At 30.9% G+C, this 27,564-nt stretch overlaps 2 protein-coding genes across 3 annotated transcripts; one reads left to right on the forward strand and one right to left on the reverse strand.

Moving 5' to 3' along the window:
• Window positions 1-3,635: 3,635 nt before the first annotated feature.
• LOC121225265 (ethanolamine-phosphate cytidylyltransferase) lies at window positions 3,636-10,648 on the forward strand. 2 transcript variants are annotated; one of them, XM_041109498.1, is made up of 10 exons: window positions 3,636-3,873; window positions 4,256-4,664; window positions 5,298-5,533; window positions 5,660-5,817; window positions 6,798-6,869; window positions 8,480-8,547; window positions 8,748-8,868; window positions 9,485-9,550; window positions 9,636-9,758; window positions 10,283-10,648. In XM_041109498.1, exons 2-10 carry the CDS (start codon window positions 4,306-4,308, stop codon window positions 10,352-10,354), a joined length of 1,275 nt encoding a protein of 424 aa, XP_040965432.1. In that variant the 5' UTR covers window positions 3,636-3,873; window positions 4,256-4,305; the 3' UTR covers window positions 10,355-10,648. The 2 variants fall into 2 exon arrangements, with proteins under 2 accessions (XP_040965432.1, XP_040965433.1); XM_041109499.1 differs by lacking the exon at window positions 3,636-3,873 and adding an exon at window positions 3,963-4,004.
• A 13,103-nt stretch (window positions 10,649-23,751) lies between these two features.
• LOC107937179 (RING-H2 finger protein ATL43) lies at window positions 23,752-25,270 on the reverse strand. The gene has a single exon (XM_016870024.2). The coding sequence runs from the start codon at window positions 24,926-24,928 to the stop codon at window positions 23,936-23,938; it is 993 nt and encodes a 330-aa protein (XP_016725513.1). The 5' UTR covers window positions 24,929-25,270; the 3' UTR covers window positions 23,752-23,935.
• Window positions 25,271-27,564: the final 2,294 nt, after the last annotated feature.

Below are 27,564 nucleotides of genomic sequence, written 5' to 3' on the forward strand. Positions count from 1 at the left end.
TGGTGTCAGCCATCTAGTCCCCATAACTCAAATTTACTATTCATTTTAGGTCATTTGAGTGTGTTTTTAAACTAGAGTCATTTTTGTAAATATTAATTTTTTTGAGTTAGATAGGTAAAATAGTCATAAATTTATTTTAAAAATAAATTAAATTATTTATATAATCTTTTTAATATATGATTTTTTTACAATTTGAAATTTTATCAATTTAATTGATTTATAATTTAATTACCAATTAAACTTAGGATGTATTTGACGGATTTTATTTAGATGGATAATTTATCAAAATAGTTATTTTTGTTTGACTTGGGTTACATTTTGATTATTTATATTTAAAATTTTACGTTTTAGTCACTTACGTTATCGTTTTGTTACAAAATGGTCACACTGTCATTAAGATCTGTTACCTCCTAAATGACAGTCCAACGTGACAGTTAAAATATATTTTAAATGCCAACATGAATGTTCAGCTAGGATGAGAAAAATTCAAGAAAATTAATGAAATAGAGTACAAAATTTTTCCCTAAAACTCAATTTTCCCTAATTTAAAAAGAAGTAACAGTTTGAGTTTTTTTGTTATCATCAAAGAAGAGAAAAGAAGAGCAGAACAACAAAAGAAAAGAAAAAGAAAAAGAAATAGACGCACCAACCTTTATTCTTGCTTGCTATTGCAGTTGCCCACAATACACAAATAAATAAAGTTGAAACATGTCCTTTTTGTTTGTCACATGTAACATGAAAATATGGATCACCTTTTTGCATAAGAAGCTCATAATATCTTAACCTAAAACCCAAGTAAAGAACAATAAGCCTTGTTTACTTACTGTAATTCGTGAACCTCTATTAAATTGATTCTTTGTTCTTCCATTTTGAACAAAAAAACCCATTTGATTGATGGAGCACTCAAATTGATTTCTAATGTTTCGATTCAATAAATATGACCATGAAAATGGATGGTTTTTTCAATCAAAATAGAAACGAAAACTAAAAGAAAAAGGAGACCAATGATTTTCTTTTTCCAATTCTAGGATTAATTTGATGCATTGGTTTTGATTATTTTGGGAAACTAAATTAACAATTTCCTTTAATTAATTTAGAAATTTTAATTAATTAAATTTATTTAATTCGGTTGGACATCCACGTTGGCATTGAAAACTCATTTTAAATTGCCGTTTGGGAAGTAACATATCTTAATGGCAGAGCAACCATTTCGTAACAAAACGATAACGTAAGTGACTAAAACGTAACATTTCAAACATAAATCACTACAATGTAACCCGAGGCAAACAAAAGTGACTATTTAGATTAGAGTCCGTCACAATATATAACTATGGTATAAAATAAAATTTTTAATGAAAAACTCAACTTTTATTACAAGTTCTAAATATCCTAAAAATCACTTTATTTCTTGGTATCATATGTGGTATAAAAATGGGAATATATTCTCTTCTAAAAGCTCTCGAAGATTGTGTAATGCGTTGTTTACACCATAGTACTATTCTTTTTCTTTCTTTTTTATGTATGATTTTTGTTGAAATGAAATTTCTGTAGATATCTTTTTATTTATAATATCAACTTATTAAGGATGATGTTAAAAGGACATACAAGGGTTTCTGCTCGATGTTAAATTATAGTTTAGTCCTTTTTAAAATTTATAATATTTTAAGTTAATATAGTAATAAAATTGCATTCATCTTCAAATTTTTGGAAGTCGATTATAACCCCCCAAAGTGGTAGATTTATAGTTTAACTTCTTTAGAAATTGTAATTTTTTTGTATTATGTAATATCATTTATTGTTCGAGAGCTGGCTAAAAATGTGAGCATTTTGTCGTGATTGTTAGAGTCTTATAATAGGGATATAATCGAGTTAAGTTAAATTCAAATAGAAACAATACTGATTTGAATTTGAGATTCAACGTTGAACTCGAGTTAAATTAAGTTTATTTATTAATTTTTATAATCAATATCAAATTTGAGCTCAATTTTGTTTTTTAGTATATACAAAAAGTGAAATGTTTAGTTAAGTGAATAAACCGTTCGAATCAAATATTATAATGTTCAAATTCAATTAAATCAATAACACGAGATACTCAAACTTAACTTACATAGTACATGCTAAACGATGTGACCTCAATGAAAAAAAAATGTGACATTTGAAAAAGAAAAATAATATCTCATCATTTGAAAAAGAAACCTCATAGGTTAAAATATGCTATAAGTCCCTATATCTTTCAAAAAAATTAAAATTTAAGTCCCTATATCATTTTTTTCCTTGACTAAACTATATGATTAAAAAAATGAAGTAATAGGGCCCTGGCCCTCAAAAATAAAGTTTAGTCCATTATTAATGATCAAATTATAAATTGATATATGATAAAATTACGTTTTGCCCTCTTAAAAATGAAAAAAATTCTAATTAAGTTCTTTCAAAAATGATGAAAACCTAAATTAATACATAATAAAACATTTATAATTCAATTTTGGTACTTTTGGGGGGGGTTCCTGATTGTAATTAATCTAAATTTAACAACAACAAAAAAATTAACAATGATAATAGTTGAACCTGAATTTTAAAACTTGAAAAGTAGAGAGACTAAATTCCACGCTTTTGAAGAGTACAGGGACTTATGACATATTTTAACCACCCTCATTTAATACTAAATTTGAAAATATATGTGAAAATAAAATAATTTTTACAAGGAAGAAACTTCTACTAATTTCATCCAAGGCTTATAATTTAAATCGTAAAAATATATTCTGACTTTTTTTATTTAGAACTTTCCAAATTAGTTGGCCAAAATAATTTTTTTAATTCAACCCTATTTTGTCATTTTGTTTTTGGTTTTTCAATTGTTGTTCACGCAATAGAATAAAAAGGGAAAAAGAAAAGGAAAACTCATTTAAATCAAAATAACATCTAATATTTAGATTCGAATATAATATTATAAAATTTCAAAATTTTAAGTTTGTCATCAAGGCCAATGACGTGTTGATAAAGGCTAAGACTCTGAGATCTTGATACCTAGGTTCGCCTTTAAAATCCTACCTAATTCATGGTATGTTGTTTTAGAGACATGTATGAATTCTCTTTAAAGCTTTTCCGATTTTACTCCAATATATTATAGCTATTACTCTAATTGCATTCCATAATACACGATTCTTTTGTATCTTATATCTTTGTTTTATTCGAGGTTTGTGTCTGCCTTTCTTAATAATATTAAGAGTTGAACGTGTATTCTCTCATTGTGAGTGTTTCGCCCAAAACTTTTGATTACGATACATGATTCTTTTTTATATAAAAATTTGAAAAATATTTACAAATAATCGGATTTGACTCTAGAACATTATAATATTAATTTTTTAAATTTATTATTTCAACCAAAATCGTTTTGAAATTTATTACACATATTTTTACTCCTACTATCGATGTGATAAAATCTAATATTATTTGTATTTGAAATCAAAAGAAAGAATGGTAAAAGAATGACGTTTGGTCAAAGCCAGCCCTTCGTTAAGACTTAAGATTGAAGCAACGGATTTCATAGAAATAGACACGCTAATAAATAAAATAAAATAAAATGAACAAAATTTATTTAATAAATAAAAAAAGGAAGGATCTAATTACTTCAACCAAAAAAAAAGAAAAGGGGAGGATCTTTATTTTTTCAAATTGAAAATTCTTTTTCATTAATATTTTATTTAATTTAACATCAGAAATATATATATATGTGTGTGTGTTGGGGCAGCTCTATGTCAGAAATCCGTGGTAGAGAAGAAAAAAAAGAAAGAAAAAAAGGAAGAGAAAGAACAAAGGAGAAGGAGAAAGAAAAGTAGGAGACACGAACACAAAAACGGAGGAAAAGAAAATAAAGTAAAAAAAAAAAGGGGGTAAAAGATTCGATCTAAGCTTTTGCTCATATTCTAATACCTGTTTCTTTGCGTTGTAAAGTTTATTGTTTGTTTTAACTTCTAAATGCTATTTTGGTTTCTTAGTTTTTTTGGGTAAGATTTAGATTTGAAGGAATGTTGTAAATCAAATCTAGCTTTGTGATCTTTCGTTTCTGCATTTATTTGTGGTTTAAATGTGTTTTAGGACCGGTAATGCATTTTTTTGTGTGTAAATATCGTGTTAATTTCCATGTTTCGGGTGGAAAAGGAGGGGGGGAAATGTGTATTAATTGTTTCTTTAGGTATATGAGCTTTGGTGTAACGTTAGATTGAAGGGTTTATTTGGTGGTGGTGTTGTTTTGCAGGTTTGTGTCTCCTCGAATTGAGCTTTGAAGAAAGAGAGAGAGAGAGAGAAATGGCAATGGAATATGAGAGTAACAATTGGATTTGGGAATGGATGTATAACACGCCACATCTGTTTGGCGGATTAATGCTAACGGCAGCTTTGCTCGGGTTTTCAACTTCTTATTTTGGTGGGATTGGGAATTTCCCAGTGTCTTATGCTTGGTCAAATTTAGGGTTCTTACTCAAGAAGAAGAGGGAGAAGAGGCGCGTACGGGTTTACATGGATGGATGCTTTGATCTCATGCATTATGGTCATGCCAATGCTTTGAGGCAAGCTAAAGCTTTAGGAGATGAACTAGTGGTGGGTGTCGTGAGTGATGAGGAGATTATCGCTAATAAAGGACCTCCTATTCTATCCATGGAAGAGAGGTATTAACAAAGCCTTTTTTTGGGTGTTTGGGGGGAGGCATTTTTAGTGTGGTATCTTGATTTCATTATCTCTATTTCATTTTGTGTTTTAATCACATAGAAAGCATTCTTGATATCTTGGTTTGGTGATTGATGTTTTGAAGATCAAGTATAGGGAAGAGGCTATGACATCCTCAACATGTGAAAGAAAAATAATTGAATGGAAAACAGTACGGAAAGAACATATAATTTATACAGAGCTGAAGTGAGAAAGCCAACTCAATAAATATCGACAGATTAGATCTTTGTAACTAGAACCAAACCGTAACAACTTCAGTTATGCTTGTTTCCATAGTTAATGAATAAGATGGATTGTAGAGGCTAGTTAGCTGGTGGAACAATTTTGGTTACAACAGTGTGTATGTTAGAAGGCTTTATACCTTAGATGTGTTCTTTGCATCTAACTTATTGGGCTGCCCTGAAATTGATATATATATATATGCACACGCATATACACATTATGCAATTACATACTGAACTTTCAAATATAATTCATCCCTGTGCTGCTTTGTTTGTCATACTGGCTCCTCTGGTGAATTTTTGTAATTAATTTAGTGTAACGGTTCCATGGATCTTATTTGAAGTTTTCTCCAGGCTGGCACTTGTTAGTGGATTAAAGTGGGTGGATCAAGTAATAGCAAATGCCCCTTATGCAATTACTGAGGAATTCATGAACAGTCTGTTCAATGAGCATAAGATTGACTACGTAATACATGGTGATGATCCATGCCTTCTCCCTGATGGAAGTGATGCTTATGCCTTGGCAAAGATAGCTGGCCGCTACAAGCAGATTAAGCGCACTGAAGGTGTCTCTAGCACGGATATTGTAGGTACTAAAATTTCCTTGAGACATGTTTGATATTCCTTTGGTTGTAGCCTGTCATTTACTAGCTCCTGTAAATTGTGTGCCAAGGGTAACAGCGTTTCTAATTATTTCACAACTTATATGCACATAGGAAGGATACTTTCATCTGTAAATGATAATAAAGGCGTTGGAGATAATAATAGCACACTTTCGAAGGTAGATTCTGGCAAAAGGCGTCAATTACAAAGGGGTCAGCTTTCTCAATTTCTACCAACATCTCGGAGGATTGTGCAATTCTCAAATGGCAAGGTAAGGAACGAAAAGTGACTACCACTTGAAAAAGCTTGGGTGGCGTATGTTTCCAGTACATGCCTTTTTTTGCATCTTTAGACACTACTCACTAGGCACTAGGTGGAAGAAAAGGTAATTTATTTCTATACGACTTAAAATTGAATAAGGTGATCTACCCTGATTTCTGAATTTCCTATGTGTATAGTCTTTCACAATAGGTTATAAGAGATACTGCCACAGGAAGTATTTGTCCCAAGTGGTACCTGATCTTCTATTCACTAGAAGCCTGACCGGATCTTCCAATCCTAGGTGAAACAAATAATTAAATATCATTTGGACATCTATTGTAGATAGAAAGAAGAGAAACTAAGCTTTGTATTAAGAATCTTCCACAAGTTCCTTCAAGAGTTGCTCCCAATAGCAGATTATAATTTTAGGCAATACGAAGATGGAATAAAGTGTGAAATCTTTGAAAGTCTGTCAACAAATAGAGTGAGTCTCAGAACATCCATAGTTGCTCGGAATCCTATTATAAAAGATACACTAGTCTTGCCAAGTTTGCCTGGTAAAGGCATACAAACGCCCTATATTCCTTTTGCCTGGTAAAGGCATACTTTTTGCCTTGATAACTACAAAAGATGATTTTATGGATCTTTCTCAAATTAGGCTGACAAAATTCATAATTTGCCATAGCAATTGTCTTGTTATGCTGTGTAGGATAAATACAAACAAAAATTTCTATCGAAAAGTAACCATCTGAACATAAAAGTCTGGATAAGCTTGACAGATGATTAACATATTAATACATGCATGTAGATAATATATAAATCATTTGCTTGAATGGTAATTTTTTGAGAGCTGGTCTAAAACAATTTGTTGGCAATCTTGAAAGTATGAATGTGGATCAACAGTTGCATCCACTGGCATGCAAACATTTCTTGCAAAAGGGTTAAGAGCTACGTTCTTATTTACATGAGTCTCATTCAGTTTTTCCTCAGGGACCTGGACCAAATGCTCGCATTGTCTACATTGATGGGGCATTCGATCTCTTTCATGCCGGGCATGTGGAGGTATTACTCACTCGTTAATACAACTGATTTTCTTATTAATTATATTATTACAATGGCATGAAAATGGGACATATTGACAATTTGGTGATTGCTCTTCATCTTACCATGTTTTGTTACTTTAGTTTTGCTGTAAGATATGCATTCACTAGTTACTGTCTTGTTATGGTTTCATTTAATGTACATATTGTTGTAATTGTTGAGCATAGCACATATGAACAGGGTAGCTCGTTGATATTGTTGATCTATGTTAGTGATTTAGTAGCTCTTCTTAAATTTGAATCTCGATGATAATTAGACTGGAGGATGCCATTCCTGTAACGAGGATCCTTTAAATATTTACCTTTTCTTAATAAATTTTGAACTAGAGTGAACAGGCAAAAGTGTTGTTAAGAAGCTGAGGGTGTTACCGTAGCTCAACCAATTTAATAACTTAGGTTGATGCTATAATGTTATTGAAAGGCATATTTGAGTCAGATGCAGAGGGTATTATCAGAGGGGGATTACTTACTAAGTTAAATGCCAGAAGTTTTAAAAATACATTTGTTAAATTTACAATTTTACTCCAGATATAGAAACAGATTTCCCTGCTGCTAAATTCTGTACATTTTGATTTAGGGATCCCCCAACAATGGAGTGAAGTAGCATGGTGGATAATAGGTCTGTATAAGATTTAACTTGGTAAATATTAGAAAGTGATGATACCTCTATATCTTTTAAATGACAGATTACTATTAGAAGCCCATTTACTTTGTCGAAGTGCATCTGTGTTCTACATATCTATCGGCCAACTAATTCATCCCAATATGACACGAATTTGATATCTTTTGTTGTAATATTGAAGTTCAGCATATAATTGTGTGCCATTTGCTCATTCAATAACTTGCCAATCTGGATGGTGGCATCCTCTGATTGATCCTTCTGGGAAAAGAGTAAAATATATCCTTTTTTATAAATGCTGTTACCCTCAATCTGAAAGTGGTGTGATGTCTCTCACCAATTAGGTGATGTTTATTTTCATAATCAAAACAATAATAATAAAGAAGTGCTCTTACACCCATTGGTTGATTAGCAATAACAACATTTAGTACTAACCTGTGCTGGAACTTTTAGTTACCATTCTTGCCGAATCCTAAGTAGGTTAAAGACCATATTTCTTGTGAAATTCTATGAATTCTTTATCTGATCCTCTTGAGGATCAAGAAAGAAAACAGAAACTGGAATAAGAAGTTGGGGGTTAGGGTTTTTTCTGAAAGAGATAGGGTATGCATCATAAATTTAAAGAGCTAAAATTAATTATGGATAGAGTAAAACCTCGATAAATTAGTAATCTTGGTTGATTAATAAAGTATAATAACCTTTTGAATGCATAAGATAATAAATATTAATGTATTGATAAGTGAATGGTCTATTCATTTATTGATAACTAAATGACCACTTTAAAAAATATATTCTTTTCTCTAGTCTCAATCATATTGTTTTAGAGGTTTTACTGTAATTTGTGACCTATGTATATATGGTAAATGGCACTTGCTTTTTTGTAGAGTAAGAGAACTTTTTCTACTCATTCCATTTTGCCCATGTCCCTAAGCCATCTTTTATATTTTACTCAGATCCTCAAGAAGGCAAGGCAGCTTGGAGACTTTTTGTTAGTTGGTATCTACCCTGACTATATTGTGAGGTACTTTATTAATGTAATGCTTGTTTTTTCTTCTGTCTGGTTTATTACCATTTAAATTTTGTTAGGACAACCGAATTTGGAAGGATGAAAGTTAACATTAGAGACCTGCCTCTACACCTTACTGCAATGCATGTGGGGCAAAATCTACTATCAATATAGGATTTCTGTGCAAGGAATAACTTTAGTCTCCTTTCTTGCAGTGAGCAGAGGGGAATGCCATACCCAGTTATGCATTTACTTGAGCGCACTCTTAGTGTGTTAGCTTGCCGTTATGTTGATGAAGTTATCATCGGTGCACCTTGGGAAGTTACAAAGGACATGGTATTTTCTTAACTTAATATTGGTGTGCCTATGCAAATGATTTTTTCCCTTTAACTAGGTATCAATTTCTTCGAAATAACATTCTGTGTTGCATAATTAGTTACTTTGGTGGAAGAACAAATGTTTGCAACAAGCTTCTGATCTATTTGCAGTGAGTTTTAATATGACTTCATGGTGATGTATCAGCTTGAAACTTGCATGAGGACACTTTGTCGGTTTTGGCTGAAGTGAGGAAAGGGAAACCATGATTGATTCTATTCCTAATTATCATGGCCCAATTTATCAATTTCTTTACAAAAGACTGCATCTAATCTTTTAGAAACCAAAACTAAAATTTCGATAACTCTTTTGGTTTAGTAATAAATGCATGATACCCTTTTTGCCAAACCCACAACTTATATGCCTAAGCTCGTCCATTCTTTGAATTCTACCATACTGCTTTATGATTTGGATTTTGATAGTTTCTTTAGCCAGGTGATGGTATATTAAATTGCATCCTGCTCACTAGAGCTATGCTATTGGCAATTTGTATTATTTGTTACAACCACTGCTTTATGTTTCTTTCTCTTTTAAAATGAGGAAGGTGTTCTGAGGCTATTTTCTTTATTTTGAACAGATTACAACTTTCAACATTTCTTTGGTTGTGCACGGGACAGTTGCGGAGAGTAACTCTTCGTTGCCTGTAGGTTTTTCAGACTTCCCTCGGATTTGTTTCACTGTTATGACCCCTTGCGTCTATCGATTTAAAATGACTTTGCACCCTACAGGGTGAAACTGATCCATATGCAATTCCTAAGAGCATGGGAATTTTCCGGTTGCTTGAAAGCCCCAAAAGTATAACCACAAGCTCTGTAGCCCAAAGGATAGTCACCAATCATGAGGTTTACATGGTATTTTTACTTACACTACATGATTTTCGAGGTTTGCATTTATTGTTATTCTATATTTTGGTATAGGTAGAAGTATTATGGAGCCCTTGTACTGGAAGTCAGATTATATTTTCCTCATTTACGTTAAAACAAAATACAAACTAGTCATTTTGGTTAAAATTTTCATCCATTTCTAATGATAAAAACTGGTGTAACTGACTGAATAATTAGACAATTACATCTGGTGTGCCACTTGTACCTCATGTCAAGAATCTGGGATCAGTTTTTAACCATCGAAATGGATAAAATTTTTAACAGAATAATTGGTTTGCTTTTTTATCTAAAGTACAGGAACTAATTTGTTCAATTTTTAGTAAAAAAAGCAAAATGTAATCTGATTCTTAGTACAATGACCTCATATTACTTTTACCTTTGGTATAAGACGTGCTTCCTATTTCTGTGTTTAACTACTCCATGAATATATGGTATTTTAACGCACAATCCATGTTAACATATTCTAACTTCGGTGCTTGCTATTGATGTAGAAACGCAACGCCAAGAAGTTGCAAAGCGAAAAGAAATACTACGAAGAGAAGGCATATGTTGCAGGGGACTAGCATATATATATAACAGGTATCATTGTTAGATGATAGCAAATTTGGTAAAAAGCTCTTCATGCAGCCTTTTGACCATTCATGTAGATGCTTTGCTGAAGACATCAATACCAGAAACTTCCAAATGAACAGTTTTTTTTAAAAATCTTTTATTATTGTTATTATCATTATTATTATTCATCCTGTTTTTTTTTGGGGAGATGTAGAGGAATCTTTATAATAATTTGTTTACTACTAATATGCTTGTTAGCAATGTAATCACTGATTAATTTAAAAGCCTTGTAATTTAGAGTGTTACATATGTTTTGCATGCTTTGACAGTGGTCATGTAAATTAAGAATCGAGTCTTTTTCTTAATTTATTACTTCTGTTTCAGTGTAAGAAAGAATTGTTAGAGCATGGTTTTGATAAAGAAATTAAACAGTAACAAATTGCTTCAAGTAAGCATGCATGTGTTTATTTCTCTCCCCCAACCATTTCAGGTGTTTGATGTGAAATTGAGCAATCAAGAGTTTTTTTAGGGGGATTGAGGTGTGGGTTGCGGGTTCGAGTGTATTAAAGTTCATTTATATAAAAAAGACAAAAATCAGAAATTATGAAAGGAAATAGAAAAGAAAATGTTTAGAGGGGGAGTAAGATGTGCAGTGCATTTGTTTAAATATGTCAAAGGACTCTTCTTTTCCTTTTCAATGTGAAGATTAATAGTGTTTACTTCCTTACAACACTTGATCGGAAATGAAATATGAAAATCACAATAAACAACTTAATCTACTTGGAACCTGCTCAAGAGTAACTTCATTCAATAGTTACCTAACAGCTATACTTTTTTTTTCTTTAAGGTAGAAAGAAAAAAAAGTTGGTTTAGCTTATTATTTAATTTTTTTTTCTCTTTTAGTTCATAAACTTATATTATTTATTAAATCATTTTAAAATTAATGTATGTTTACTTTGTTGATGTGGCATCCATGTGACAATCAATATGTATACCACGACAACAGTTAATTAGTTTGTAAAATTAAAAAAATATTTTTATATAAAAGAGGTTAAAGAAATTAAATGGAAGACAAATGATTTTTTTTCTTTATAAAGTTGGAGGGCCATATAAGCCATTATGCCTTTTTAATACAATGTCTAAAATTACTCATAATCTCTCTTAACTCTAAAATAGAAGGATAAGCGAACTCATATCCTTCTACACTAGCAACAATGTTAATGCCAATTGAGCAAAGACTCTGCCAGCAAAGCTATATATACTTACAACAGCAAATTAAAAACATAATAAATTTTATTGTTTTAATTTTGTTTTGTTTCTTGAAAAGTAATTTTTTCACGTCACTTTTCAACAGAGGCGAAGTTAGAAAATTTTTTTGAGGGGGTCAGAATTGAATTATAAAATGTTTAAGAGATCCAAATGTCATTTTACTGTGTATCGATTTATAATTCCATTATTTTTAAGGGACTAAATAGAAATTTTTTTTTTGATATTTAGGGAGGGCCAAAGTGCAATATGGTATAATTTCATTATTTGTAAGGGACTAAATTGAATTTTTTTCATATTTAAGAGGGCAAATTGAAATTGTACCATATATTAATTTGCAATATTATTATTTTTAAAGGGACTAAACTAAAATTTTACATTTTTAGGGGGAACCAAAGCCTTTACCACCCCCTAGCTATGCCTCTACTTTTCACTGCAATTGTAAATTAACCTTAAGGCTTATTCAAGAGATTTAAGTTTGAAAGGTGACGAGTTACCATAATTAGCGCTTATGATTAAAGTGTGATGCTCTTAATTTAGTTTAACGTCATTAGTCAAGTGACACTAACTCTTTGAATCAAAATTATTTTGCTAATTTTGATGGTAAGTGCCAAGTATTGACTTGAATCCTCCTTTGCTCCTTTATCAATGGTGGTGTACTGACGCAAGAAGGAAAAGTGATCGTCTATGCTTCTCAACAACTTAAGTCACAAGAGAAGAATTATCCTACTTATGATTTGGAACTTGCGGCAGTGGTTTTCGCTCTCAAGATTTGGAGACACTATTTATACGGAGAAAAATGTCAAATTTTCACAGATTACAAAAGTCTTAAATATTTGCTAACGCAGAAAGAATTGAATTTGAGATAGCGTAGGTGGCTTGAGTTATTTAAAGGCTATGATTTGATTATTGACTATCATCCGGGTAAAATAAATGTTGTGGCGGATACTTTGCATCGAAAATCCCTGCTTGCATTAAAGGCAATGAATGCTTGTTTGACTTTGGAGTGAGATGGCTTTATTTTAGCCAAGTTGAGAGCTAAACTTGTATTTCTTCAGAAGATCTAGGAGTTGCAAAAAGATGACATCGAGTTGCAAGAGAAACAAAAACTTTTTGAAGATAATCAAACCATTAACTTCAGTATTGACGATAACGGGAATCTATACTTTCGGAACCGTTTGTGTGTACCGAAGAATTCTAAATGAAACAAGAAATTCTGCACGAAGCTCACAATAGTACGCATATGATGCATCCAGGAGACAACAAGATGTATAATGACTTGAAACTGTTGTACTGGTGCCCGAGAATGAAAAGAGAGATCACTGAATATGTGGCAAAATGTCTAGCATGTCAGCAGGTTAAAGCATAACATCAGGTCCAGTCTGGACAATTGCAGCCTATAATGAATCCTGAGTGGAAATGGGAGTGAATCACTATGAATTTTGTATCGGGTTTGCCATTAACGCCAAAAAAGAAAGATACAATTTGGGTGATAGTTGAAAGATTGACTAAATCGACTCATTTCACTCTTGTGAGAACAACTATTCACTCGAGAAAATTGGCTAGAATTTATATATCTGAAATTATGAGATTAAATGGCGTGCCTATATCTATCATTTCAAATCGAGATCCAAGATTTACTTCCAAATTTTGGGGTAAGTTACACGAAGCTTTGGTTACTAAGCTAAATTTTAGTACGACGTTTCACCCTCAGACCGATGGAAAATTGAAGTGAGTAATTCAGATACTCGAGCATATGTTACATTGTCGTGTGGTTGAATTTGAAGGTAGCTGGGAAAGATTCTTACATTAGCTGAGTTTGCTTACAACAATAGTTATCAATCGAGCATCAAAATGACACCTTACAAGGCTTTATATGGTCGTAAATGGTAAATAAATATTTTTCAAGAGGTGGAAGTGGACGATAAGGTTAATAATTATTATACTTGATTAATGTTAAGTTTAGTTAACTAATTAATTAAATTAAACCTTAATATAAGTATATATATAATTTGGTGGTGGAATGAAAGAGAAATTCTTCTCTTCTTCTTCAACAAGAATCGTCCACCACAAGTGAAGGAGGAAAGCTCTTAAGGGTTTCAACATTCGACCACTAATTAGGTATTGTAGTTAAGTCATTTTCTTGTAAGTTTTATGTTTTTGATGTCATGGGAGCTTAATTTAGCTAACCCATGTACCAATTTGTAAAAATATTGAAGTTTTGAAACTTGTCATTATTGATTTCTTGATTATTGATTTCTTGAAGAGATTGGTGTTAAATTGATATACGTTAAGCTTAGATATTGAAAAAGGACTAAATTGTAATATTTGATTGTTAATTTTGTACATAAGGACTAAAGTGAATAAATTGTGAAATTGATGTGCAATTTTAGTAATAATAGATAGTAGAGGGTCCCTAAGGGATGTAATTGGAATCGATTTTTGAATCAAAGCTCAAAATTGAAAGATATTGTTATTTTGATTTCAGAGACTAAATTGAATAAAATGCAAAACTTTAGGAGTACCAAAAAATGAAATTTTATAGGTTCATTCATGTCATGATATGATGTATAAATATTTAATATTTATGAATTGAATGAAATAAGTATAGATCGAGAATTGGATCAAACCAAATATAATCGGGGAAAAGCAAAAATTGTAGATTAAGGTACCTAGGTGAAATAATATTTTTGCTGTCATGCTTGAGATATGTACTAGTGAATGGTTCATTTGGTTCATGACTAAGGCATATAAGCTATTAAAGTGTTGATGAATGAATTGTGTATGTTTTGAAAGTGAAATGACATGTTTTAATAGATTTGACATGGGTAAATATAAGTATTTGAATGATTTGGTTAGTATGCCTTAATGTCATTGAAATGCTTAAGATTAATTGATGTTTAAGTGTGTACAAGCCCAAATTTACCCTGGGCCCAAAAACCCAATACACCACAACCCAAACAACAAACCTAAACAATTACTAACCCAAGCCCAGCCTAATAGCCAACCAGCCCAAACCCAAGGCCCAATATCCTAGCCCAACGAACCAAAGTCAGACTAGGGTTTCAGAGACTGAAACCCTAGCGCTGCATCTGTTGACCCTTGGTCTCCTAGCGCCGCATTCATCAGCAAGTGGCACACCCCACTTGACCAGCTGCCACCGCCGTATGTCAAGTCGCTGCCCCTGCTATCGGCCATAAATCATCTGCAATAAGAAGATAAACACGCAAGAGCAATAGAAACAATAGGAAAATATATAATAATAAGAAAAAGTTGTTGAAATTGGCTATAAAAGAGGGCCAAAGTCATGCTTGTAATTTTTTACGAACACCAGTGAATCAGAATAGCAAAAGAGTCTTGAAAGATGTTTAAATCTTTGTTCTTTTATTTTGTTCATTTTTATGTTTGTATGTTATTTTGTTTTTTTCCAGAACTATTTTAACTAAAACAAAGTATAGAATAAAAGGGGGAGAGACGACTCACCGGATACCTCGCATTCGCGCCATTGAAGGGTTCTCTTCCGTCGTCGGAACTGAATCTAAAGAGCACAGGCAGCCTTTTTTTTTATTCTTTAAGGTTGAGAGGGCTTGACCCTTAAGGATCCTGCGAAACGCGAGCTAAAAATGCCCTTTTTGCGTATCGCCAACCACCGTCCACGGTGGAGACTAGGCGGCGCAAGGGCGGAGCCCTAGGCCGGTCTTAGGAGGGGAGGTTCTCTCTGCTTTTTTTAAAACAAGAAAGAAAAATGAGAAATTTTAAAAAATTTTGGGCTTAAATAGCCCCATAAAACGGTGCCATTTTGCAACTAGGGTTCAGAAGCCAAAACGACGCCGTTTTGGCCCTGACCCGCGCAGTGAACCGACCCTAGGGGAGGATCCGTGTGTTTTCTTAAAGAGGGGATACTTGCATGCGCAGTCCCTCCGCTTTTGCTACACGTTGCAATTTGACTCTTTTTTCTTTCTTTTCTTTTATTTTAATTTAGCCGCACAATTTTATTTTCGTTTCATTTTAGTCCATTGCAGCGCTGCGTTTTGGGTATTTGGTTTATTTCCCTTTTGGATCCTCCTCCTGTTGTGTGCGTCATGATTTAGTCATTTCTGTGTCTTTTTCATTTTATGATTTCGACCCCAAAAATTTGCCCAGTTTCATTTTAGTCCTTTGTTTGTTATTTTAATTATTCTGTTACTAAACTAATTATTATTATTATTATTATTATTATTATCTTTTACTTCCAAATTTCATTATATATATGCATATGTTTCTTTTACGTATTTTATGACTTCAAAAAATATACATATATACACGCATACTTTTTTTATATAATATATATATGTACATATTTTAACTTTTGTAAATATATACATATACACCTACTTTTTTATATATTTTATTATTTTCATATTTCATAATTTTTATATACCTACATAAATATATTTTACTTCATGTACATACATATATATTATTTATATTTTAAAATATATTTTATATATTTTATATATTTTATAATTCACATATACATACATATTTTTAATTTATATTTATATACATATATATCTCTTTACATTTTTAATGGTATTCATTTTTTATTGTTATTTACATGTTTATTATTATTTTGAAAGAATGTTTTAATTCTATTCGTTTATTTATTTGCAATTATATGATTGATTTGTCTTTTGCATTATTTATTTCATTTTTAATGATTGTTCATATTATTCATACTTACATATCATATTCATTATTGTTTTGTTACGAGTGTTAACATCGTTTTTTTCTACTATTTCGTGTTAGATTAATTTTATTCAATGCATAAATTATGATTTTAGAATAAGCAAAATCTCATGTTTAGATTCAAGAAAGTCGCACCCTAACTTACTGGGTTTCGATTTTCACAATAAATCTAAATACGCGAATCTTTTCATACTCACGTTTTAAATGATCTCGAGAATTAAGAAAAGTTTGTGTCCTAACTTACTGGGCATGATCCCCTTTTGAACTCGAGGTAGCTAAATATTTTAAATAAGTAAATTTTGGCATTTATTCGCGCATCGGGTATTCAAGACATTGTGTCCTAACTTACTAGATATAATTCTTTCTCGATTAACGTGAAATATGCCATTTTCCCGAAAATTTTCAATATTTCAATAAAAGATTGTATTTTAAATCTCTTCAAAGTTTTCAATTTTTGACACTAAGACATTAAGTAATCAACTAGGTACCAATTTTGGGCGTATCGAGGGTGCTAATCCTTCCTCGTGCGTAACCGACTCCCAAACCTATTTTTCTGAATTTCGTGGACCAAAATTGTTGTTTTAATAAAATCAAATCGTTTATTAAAAACAACCACTTTTCGAGGTGAGCCGATCACACCTCATCAAAAAGGATTGGTGGCGACTCCCATTTTCGTTTTTAAAATCCATGTCGACCCCGTTTTATAAAAAAAAATGGTGTCAACAAAGTGATTATTGTCTTGATAACAAGTTGAAAATGGATGTTTGAGTTTGTTTGGTATGTTTTGATGCAAATGAAATAGGTAATTTGGTGATCACATTGTTAGACTTGGTTAGAAGCTTTGAAATGGGTACCAAATGATTTATTTTTACCAAAAACAAAGTCCATATCCTGACGACCAACCTTTCTTGTCGCAACATCAACCGACAGTGAGTTACGTCGTGACGACGAGTAGCCTGAGGTCACAACGTGACAAACTGTTTGACAATGTTGGCCCTGAACTTTCAAAACTTTACAATTTGGTGAACAAAAGAGCTTTTGTAAGCTCGATTAAGACTCGAAATTGATTGATTAACATGAATTGAATGTGTTTGGCATTGGATTACATGTATAAATGATTGTATGATGTCTGATTGAATGTAGTTGCTACGACAACAATGTAACAACCTGTAACTTAAATCTGACGATCAGGTCGAGCAAGGGGTGTTACAGTAAGTGCCAAGTATTGGCTTGAATCCTTTTTTACTCCTTTATCAATGATGAAAGCTTAAATTAAGTATTGAATCCCCTAGGACCATTTGATTCAAGCTTTAGGTTTATTGGCCTTTAAGACCTTTGTTTTGTCTTACTCAAAGCTTCGACTCTCATTCATTTGTATTGAACTTTTCAAAGTTTTGTCTTATTGGGACCCTTGACTCTCGTTCTCTTGTACCAAGTTTTGTCTATTTTATTTGTAAGCCATTTTTAGTTAACCCTAAGGTTTATTTCAAGAGATTTAAGTTAAGTTTGAAAGATGGTGAGTTACTATAATTAATGCTTATGATTAGATTGTGATACTCTTGATTTAGTTTGATATCATAAAGTCAAGTGACATGAACTCTTCGCATCAAAATTATTTTACTAATTCTAATGGTATGTACTCCTTTATCGATTGTAAATACTCAAATCAAACGTTGAATCTCTTACGACAATTCAACTCAAGCTTCAAGTTTATTGGCTTTTAAGATCTTTGTTTTGTCTTACTCGAAGCTTTGACTCTCGTTCATTTGTATTAATTTTTTTAGCTTTTTTATTAGTAAACCATTCTTTGAAAAAAATAAAAAATAGTTTATTTTGTGACCAAAATTTAAGTAGTTGGGATTCACGGTTTTCTAAGAAGAAAAAAAGAAGTTGGTTTGAGTTGTAAGTGTCACGTTGGAATTTGAATCTCAATTTTTTAAAAAATAATAATAAAGTTAAAAAATCGCCATATATTCTACTTAATTTTTAAAAACTTCGATGACAAAATTAAAAAACTTGAACATAAATATGTTGAGGGTAAGTCGACTTTTTTGGAAAAAGTCTTTTTAAGTATTGTGATTGTCCAAACCCTTAATAACAGAAAGTATTGTCCTTGAGCCTTGTACGATTCATAGAAACAAGACTTCAATTGGTAGAAATATGACCTATAAAACCTGAAAGAGGCGTTAGTATAGGATTTGTGAATATTAATTATGTAATATCCACGAGTGTGAGGATTTGAACAATCAATTAACGTTTAAAGACAACATACTTGAGAGCATAGTACTATCAAGTGGTACCTTGCTTGCGGGTAAGGGCTCTATAAAGTTTGAATTGCCGAGTACTCAAGTACTTCTATTATTATTTGAATGCTTCGTATTGACATCTCTCCTAAATCTTATAAATATCATCACTACCAACCGAGGCTCTCTATGAACCGTACGTAACTCTTCGTAAATACTTGGACAAAATATTGACACAAGTTAATATCTTAAATTGTTAAAAATCCAATCGACTGCTCAGCCAACAATACTCCAAAATTTTTCTTTGAAAAAGCAATTATTTAAAAGAACATTTAAGAAGGTTTTTGTAAGAGGTACAAAGACAAAGGCCAGCAATAATATGGACAGGCTGTGATCCACTGAACTTGCATCTGAATTGTGATCAGTGTGTGAGGGTACAGCAGCTTCAAAGCAATCATCTCCACACAGATTTTGTTGCTGCGCCCCAATTTGGTGAAACCCATCCCACCCCTCTTTCCACTTGTGACTCTCATTCTTACTCCTTTTAAAATAAATGTTTTATTCAATTTTTTAATCTTTAAATTTAAATAATTTAAGTTATTCGATTTTTTAAACAAATAAATCGGGTTAAATTGTTGGATAAATTAGGTAAAAATACCGAAATAAAAAAAATAGCGAATTAGGTCGTAATTTTTCAAATTTAAGGAAATATATCAATTTTGAAAAGAAAAACATTATTTATAAAAACACATTTTCTTTTAACATATTATCTCATTTAGTTTGATGGTTAAATATGAGTGGTTTTGTTTTTGAATCTTGAGTTCGATTCCTTTCCTATTAAAATTTGTATTTTGTATTTCATGTTGTTAAAAGAAAATGCGTTTTGTAAATAGCGTTTTTTCGAAAAGTATTTTTCTCAAGACATGTTTTTTGTTTCTCTTTTCAAAATCGATATATTTCCTTAAATTTGAGAAATTATTACCTAATTCGCTAATTTTTTTATTTCAACATTTTTGCCTAATTTCCCCTACAATTTCAAAGACAAAACCACTAACATTTAAGCATTAAACTAAAGGAGCTAATATATTTATAAAAAAATGTGTTTTGTATAAAGTATTTTTTAAAAATTTTTTTCCCAATACACGTTTTCTGTTTCTCTTTTCAAAATCGATTTATTTCCCTAAATTTGGGAAATTCCAGCCTAATTCCCACTTTTTTTTTGTTTTCAGCATTTTTGCCTAATTTTCCCTAAATTGTTGTGTTCTGTTTTCAATTATGCAATTATTTCTTTTTTAGTTATAACTAATAACTTATTTATATCTATACTTCTATTTAAGTTCTTTATTGAGTTGGTGTCACGGGTCAATCGAGCATCAACTTAGTTAGAGAAATCACAAAAATATCCTTCTATAATTGGTAAAATCTTAAAATTACCACTCAACTAAAAGTCTATTTTAATATTTATATACTTATTGGATTATTATGTAATAGTCATAACAATTTTTATAGTGACAACAATGTAAATGATCCTTGGGCTTGAGGCTCTTGATACAGTCAAACATCTTTTGTAATTGACGATACTATAAAGATCATTGTTGAGAATATCATAATCTATGTAGCGAGATATGAATTATTAAATAATATTTTTCTTCCTACATAATGAGAGCAATATCTCGAACCTTTTGATCAAGTGAGACTGAAAATGTATGATCGTGCTGAAATGAGTTAATACAAGAAATAGAAGATTGCACAATACAAGTGCGATTGTTCAATAACTTGTGTTCAATCTACATATCATAGATAAATGGATATACTACATGTTCATATTATTATATAAAGGTTATGTCAGACCACAACTTCCTGCAATTAGGATAACGGTGATGCATGGTTGGATGTCGTTAGCTATTCGTAATATTAGTAGTGTTTTAATATTACCGCCAACATTACAAAATCTTATAAGATCACATCTTATGGTTGAAATATTCAGAATCCACAAAAATTAAAATTATATTTAACTTGTGACACAAGTTAAATTAATTATAAAAATATTATTATGATTAATTTAATTTGACATAGAAATAATGTGTTATAAGGTGACCAATTAAAACAATGTGAAATGTGTTTTTATATTTTAATTAGGGTCTAATCTAATTTATTATAATAAGAAATTAGTTTTTTCTCCGTGCGATGCATGGATTGGTTGTATGTATTAATTAAAATATATTATATTAAATTATTAAAAATTGGAACAAAATTTATAACATTTCATAAATATTATTAATGAAAAATTAAAAATAATATAAGCACTCTTGTTAAAAAATAAAGAAAAAAATTACACAATTGGTAACTAAATTAATAAATTAATTTATGTGATTTCAATATTGTGTAATATTTTTTTCATTTATCTATTAAAGAAAGAAATACTTGACTTATATTATATATGAAATTCAATTTTTAATAATTAGAAAAATGAGCGCATGAATAAATGAATAAATTTTAAATTTTAGGGACTTAAGCATATATTTATATTTTTCAATATTGGATATTAAAAACGGTATATAAAGACTTAATATTAAGAAAAAATTAGAATTGGACTAAGTGTGCACAAAATTATAATTTTTTCCTAATCTACGACTAAATCAATTATAATAAAGATTATTAACATATATGGTCCTTGTTATATTGATATGTTTTTATAAAGAAATTATATCGAAATAATATTCATTTTAAACTTTAGCCAATAAAAACATGTGGCAAACAATTAGTGTGTCAAATGGTAGTTTCTTAACTATGTCACATTGGGTTACGTTTCATAATTGTAACTTTAAATTGCTATAAAATATATAAATTCGGTCAAAGAGATTGTAAAGGATTTTGCATTAAAACTGATATCACACTTAACGAAAGTAGTAGGTTTTTTTTTTTTGCCTCTCTCAAAGTTCTAAATCTATCAATAAGATAAGTTTCAAAACTCTCTCTAAAAATTTTAGAGAAAATTTTGATCGTGTTCACTCTGTAGATGGTAGAAGTCAAAGGAAAACTGTTGCACTTGTGGTTTGATTTCTACATCAAAAGTTTCATGTCAAACTCATATTTTCTCTACTCAGATCAGTAAAGGTATAATTGCAAACCTTCTTTTATCCTAGATTCATTCCTCGCACACAAATTCATTGTGCAGGTTCATTAGATTTTGTTTTTCGCTACACTGATAGCACTTCAACTATCCGACATAAATGTTTTTTAACTAGTATATATTAACTTTAATGAAATTTGGTTTTATTTAATTATTTTCAACAGTACAAGTACTAAATTGATCCATTTAATAGTAGAGGGATTAATGTCATCTTGTCCCCATAATAAAAAGGACTTATTAATTACTTTCACCATTTACTATTTCACCAAAAGTGGCAATATAAAGTCCAATATTAATACGATTTAAACGAATTAATTGTTGACATCTTATATATGAATTGAATTTGTGCTTTAAAAAAAAATCTTTGATGACAAGTAATGTGAACATTCAAACACTAATATGCACCCTAATTAGTTATGCTCAATTTAGATTAGGCCATTTCTTTTTACATTTTCATCTCTTCTTGCATCTTTGTAAGCTACTATGAACTAGAGTTTGGGTTTCATGAGGTTTGCTCACCCTAGAGGCACTAGGTTTGCCCATAAAAGTTGGGCGGGTTTGCTGGTTCGAATGTTGAGTGTAATGTCTAGGTGGGGTTGTTACATGTAACTTGCATAATATGGGTAATGAAGGTCTTACGGGTTGTATAGATCAATAATTGTTGCTAAGGATATTGTTGTCTTGTGTTAGTTTGGGGTTGGTTTTAAGTTGTTTGAGGTTGTGTCTAAATTTGTAAATATTGTTATCATTTTTATTCATTTGCAGGAAGATCTAAGTTAGAATAAGCCTAATTCGTACATGCTCATTACATCAATTATTGATACCAAAAAGTGATGTGAAGGCCAAACTCAGTTCACGCAATTTGGGCGGAGAGCCATAAGATATTAATGGAGAAGCTAAGTTGAGAGGAGGGAGGAGTAAGGAGAAGATGAAAGGATCATGCTTGAACTTAAAAGGAGAGGGTGTGTAAGTGTCAAAAGTCTCTTTGCTAAGGGGTAGGTGGGATATAAATATAGGTTGATCTCCTTTGCCATGTGTTGCCTCTTGATAGGTTGATCGATCACTCTTTGATTTCTTAGTAGGTTGGCAACATGACATGAGGTGATTAGGCTCTAGGGCATATAAGTTTAGTTGTCGGGAGTACTTAGCTAGCAGATTCTTTATGATTTAGCGAAACAATTCTCACTATGAAAGAGATATGTGGTTTTAGTACTCAAGTGAGGGTACCTTGATAGTAGAGCATATATGTGTAACAATATTATTTCAATAAAATGTTTTATTTTTTACATAAAAAAAATATATTAACCATATTTTATTTAATAAAAAGTACATTTGTAAATTTTATTAAATATATTATTTAAACCTCACTCATTTATTAAATTTTATTTAAAAAATCAAATATTATCAAAATTCCAAATGTTATTATAAGTGTATAATAATCACCCTTTACAATATCCAAAATTTTGGTAAACAAATAAAAATGTTATAAAAAAGGGTTAATTATAATAGAAAAAAAATGATATCATAATAAATCTAAATTTAACTAAAAAGTTTTAAAACCAAACTAGTGGTTGAACCAATCATGCCACCAGTTTACCAACTCAACTGATCCAATTGGTTTGGCTGATCTGATTAAATAAATCATTAAATTTAATAACAATAAAAATATTAAAAATTGGTTAAATGGGTTTTTAATCCGTTAAACAAATCTACATCAATTCTTGACTCAACCAGCTCAAACTTTTTTTGTAGACTAGTGTCCCGATCCATCGGGTCAGTTTCATTCAAACATGAAAATTATATAGCGCAGGTTCAAACATAAAAAACAAAAAACAATCGCGACGTAATCCCAATAAAAATTTAAAATTTAATCCTTATATATATATTTTAAAATTCAAATTTAATTACTAATATTAATTTTTTTGTTAAATTTGTTAGTATGAAATTTTAAATAAAAAATAATCACTTATAATAAACTTAAATTAAAGAAAATAATTTTAATAATTAGACTTGAATTTTAAAATCTGTAAAATAGAGCTAAAAATAAAATTATAAGGGCTAAATTAAAAAACTTTTAAAAGTACAAGGAGTTATAACATATATTAACCAAAAAACACTGAACTAAAAAAAAAACCCTCGAAAACCTAATAATTAACCCCGTGAATTCAGACACCACCATTATTATTTATTACGCTTCTACCAATGCATTCCCTGTCTCTCTCTCACCTGCTTCTGCACCATTCTTCTTCTGATTTTCCATTTCCATTTTTATTATTATCATCATTTCCTGTCTCTGCAACCAATGCTCCTCCTATTCTTAATCTACGGCTCTGACTTATAATCATTTCCGACCGTAGATATAACAGATCCGACGGTTGTACGTCGCTCCATCTTTGTTGGTACCCACTCTCCGTACCCGTACCCGATACTATTATCCTATGCTCCATTCTCTTCAATAGCATCCCGTCTTTCCTGTAACTCCCCCCCGTCGCCGCCGCTGTCCGTTCTCCGGCGGCGTATGAGTGCCGCCCTGATACTCGTCTCGTCCGGTCTGACTCAGTGGGTTCAAAACGATTCGAAGATGAAGCAGAGGCAATGGTGGTTGGATCTTGGTCTGATATTAAGAGTATGTCTTCTGGGTCAACTCGGTAACGACAAAGAGGACAAGTTGAATGAGCATCGAGCCAAGTATCAACACACTCGGCATGGAACGCGTGTTTACATTTAGGTAAGAGACGAAGGAGTTCATCGGGTTCGAACCTGGTTAAACAAACGGCACATTCGAGACCGTTTTTATGACCACTCAGTGAGCTGAACCGGAATAACGGAAGCGATTCCACCACCACTCTGTTGATCCCCGAATTCCTCCCGGCGGTGACCAACGATGAACTGTAACTAAACGGGTTAGTAGTATTATAATTACTAATGTCATTGTCACCCCCACAATGTTTAGAATAGAGTAACAAAAGGAAGATGATAGCAAACAAGGTAGTCAAAATAGCGACGAATGCTACAACAGCGGTACTTGGTTTGAACGGAGAAGAAGAATTGGGTTTTGTTTGAGATGAAGATGGAAATGGATTTGTGCTAAAATTAGTGTTCCCATTGTTGTTGTTGTTAGTGTTATAATAATTGGTGTAATTATCTGCAAATAAAAGGGGAATGAAGAACAAAATGGGAAGAAAAAATGGGAGTGAAGGGTAGGAAAGACCCATGTTTTAGTGAAAGAGAATGAAAAAACAATGTATGTTTGGAAATTGGGGAAGAGAGATTTGATGGGAAATTTGGGGGGGAGAGGGGGGTTTAGTGAAAAAGTATAAGAACAAAACAAAATAGTGTTTATTATTTTTATTTTTATTTTAAATAGAGGCAGTTGTTAGTAATAAAATAAGTAGTTCTATTATTGTTGTCATCAATAAGTTAAAAGAAAAAGGAAAAAGGTTGTGTGTATTTAAGTGAGTTGTATTGGTTAAGTTGGTACATAATATGTCATGGGTAATTGTTTAGTTATTTTGTCAATTATGTTATTTTTTAACAATAAAAATTGATAAAAATTTTAAGTAAAATAACCTATTTACCTTTTAATCTAACGTATATGAATTAATTTGCTCATTCTTTTAATAAAACGAATAAAATGTAATCTAATTATTAATAAAAAACAATAAATGTATCCTTTAGTTTGTGAATTCGTAGAAAACTGTGACAAAGAGCAAGAAAGAGTTAATGGGGAATTGGGAAAGCGATACTAATTTCTCATGTAATCTTACTCTGAAATTTATTTTTTGGTTAAATTTTGCTTTTGATGTTTGTATTATATGTAACTTGTGGATTTAGTTCATGTATTTAGAATTTTTGTTTTTTAAAATTCGAAATTTTAGTTTTGACTTTAGACTGTAGTTGTTAAATGCATTAAGTTACGTTATGTCAGTTTTCTATTTTCACATAAAACTCACAAGAAAGCCAATTAAATGAATTTAATAGTTGAAGTTTATGTCAAGACTAAAATTTCAAAATTCGAAATTTATAGGGATTAAGAATGACCAAAGTGAAAAATATGTATTGAATTCACAACTTAGCGCATTATACAAAACTAATAGCAGAATTTAACCAAACAGATTTAATTACTACATTTTGTGTCAAGATTAAAATTATAAAATTTTAAACTACACTCAGACTATTAATAAGTTTATGTTTTGATCACTTAACTTCAAAAAGTTACAAAATGGTCATTGAATTATTCGAAAATTTTGTTAAAGTCATTATGTTATTAAAATGGTTGTTGTATAGCCTTCCTGTTCGCACCGCTTGCAATGTCGTTGTTTTGCTAACAAAAGTCCAAGTTTTTTTTTAATCTCCAACACTGACCGTCAGATCGAGTATTGGGTTTGATGCTTTAAGTGTAGTCTTTTCGTCAATTTATACTTATAATTTTTTCGAACAGATTGGTTAATAAAATTATTCATGAATTACATTAATATTTTATATATTCTCCTCATATGATTTTTGCGCGCAAAGCAAAATGGAATCAAATGCTACTCATTGGTTGTCTAATGTTTAACAAATATTAAGCGGTATTACGTTGCCGGATCGTAATATAGAAAGATAACTTATATTGGTAGACAAACCTGTACATGTTTTTAGTCAATTGTAAATGAGGAAACCGATTGAAAGACTAATATGCCGTCTATTAAATCCAATTGGGGAAATGTTTTGTCTTGGGCATCGAGGCAGATGACTCCTAGAAGATAGAGACATATATATGATTGACTGGACTGATAGTACATCAAATAAGACCTAAGAATAATAAATCCTAAATCTATTTATAGATTTATTCACTTGTGTCATGTATAGTATGACATATCTAAATCCTGAGTGGACGACATATTATGCATATGTGACTCGTACACTTTGATGTAAGTAAAAACCTGAGTTCAAATAGATAAGAAACCGAAAACTAGTGCGTTGGGTGTACGACTTCTGCAGTATGTAACATCATTCACAATAGTGGAACTCATAGTCTAAAACGTGAGTAAATGATATCATTTCATTGATATTACATGGTTGATAAAAAGTAAATGTGGCCACGGTTCATTCATCTTTGTGATGGATGACTTGATTACTATTTTATAGTAATTGAATTTTCATGAAGGAATATGTAATGGTTACTATGAGATAAAATAGGATCATATTAGGAGAACATATATTATCCTAAAAAGATCAATGATATCCTTTGAGAGTAACACACTTATGACAAGATCATTGAACAAGCACTGAGTAGTTACTTTTGTAATGTTATGTCGCTAATGAGAGCTCAGTCATAATATTATAGTGAAATGACTTCGTGACTAAATATGTTTATAATTAATATGCAAGAAGTCTCAATTATAAACCATTAGAGCCCTAATTGATATGTCCAATCGGTCCTTTTGTTAGCTCGCTGAAACCATAAATGAATTACGTGTTTGAATCAAAATGAATGGAATAATTAGAAATTGAGAAATGGGAAACATTCAAGAATAATTATGGTTTATCCGAAATGGAAAAATGGAATAATTTGGAAATGAATGTAAGTTTCTTAAAATATAAATGAAAATAGAAACAAAAATGAGAAATGATACATTTGCAAATGTACATGGATTACTAAAAAATGATCAAAAGAATGAGTTTATGCTTTTGAGCTATTTTAAAGCTCAAAAATGAAAATAAATCATTCGGTCATAGTGAACATGTTGAATGGTGAAATATTAAACATATTCTTTCGAAAATTTTATTAGGGGTAAAATCGTTATAATTTTATCGGTGGTAAAATTAAGATGAGAAAATTATTTAATATAAAATATTAAAGTTTATT

The sequence above is a fragment of the Gossypium hirsutum genome, chromosome D13 (genome assembly GCF_007990345.1).
Source record: "Gossypium hirsutum isolate 1008001.06 chromosome D13, Gossypium_hirsutum_v2.1, whole genome shotgun sequence".
Classification (NCBI taxonomy): Eukaryota; Viridiplantae; Streptophyta; class Magnoliopsida; order Malvales; family Malvaceae; genus Gossypium; species Gossypium hirsutum.

Coding starts and splice junctions, on each gene's coding strand:
- LOC121225265 (XM_041109498.1), top strand. CDS start 4,306: ATGGCAATGGAATATGAGAGTAACAATTGGATTTGGGAATGGATGTAT. Junction 6,870..8,479: donor TTCATGCCGGGCATGTGGAG/GTATTACTCACT, acceptor TATTTTACTCAG/ATCCTCAAGAAGGCAAGGCA. Junction 9,759..10,282: donor CCAATCATGAGGTTTACATG/GTATTTTTACTT, acceptor CTATTGATGTAG/AAACGCAACGCCAAGAAGTT.
- LOC107937179 (XM_016870024.2), bottom strand. CDS start 24,928: ATGGGTCTTTCCTACCCTTCACTCCCATTTTTTCTTCCCATTTTGTTC.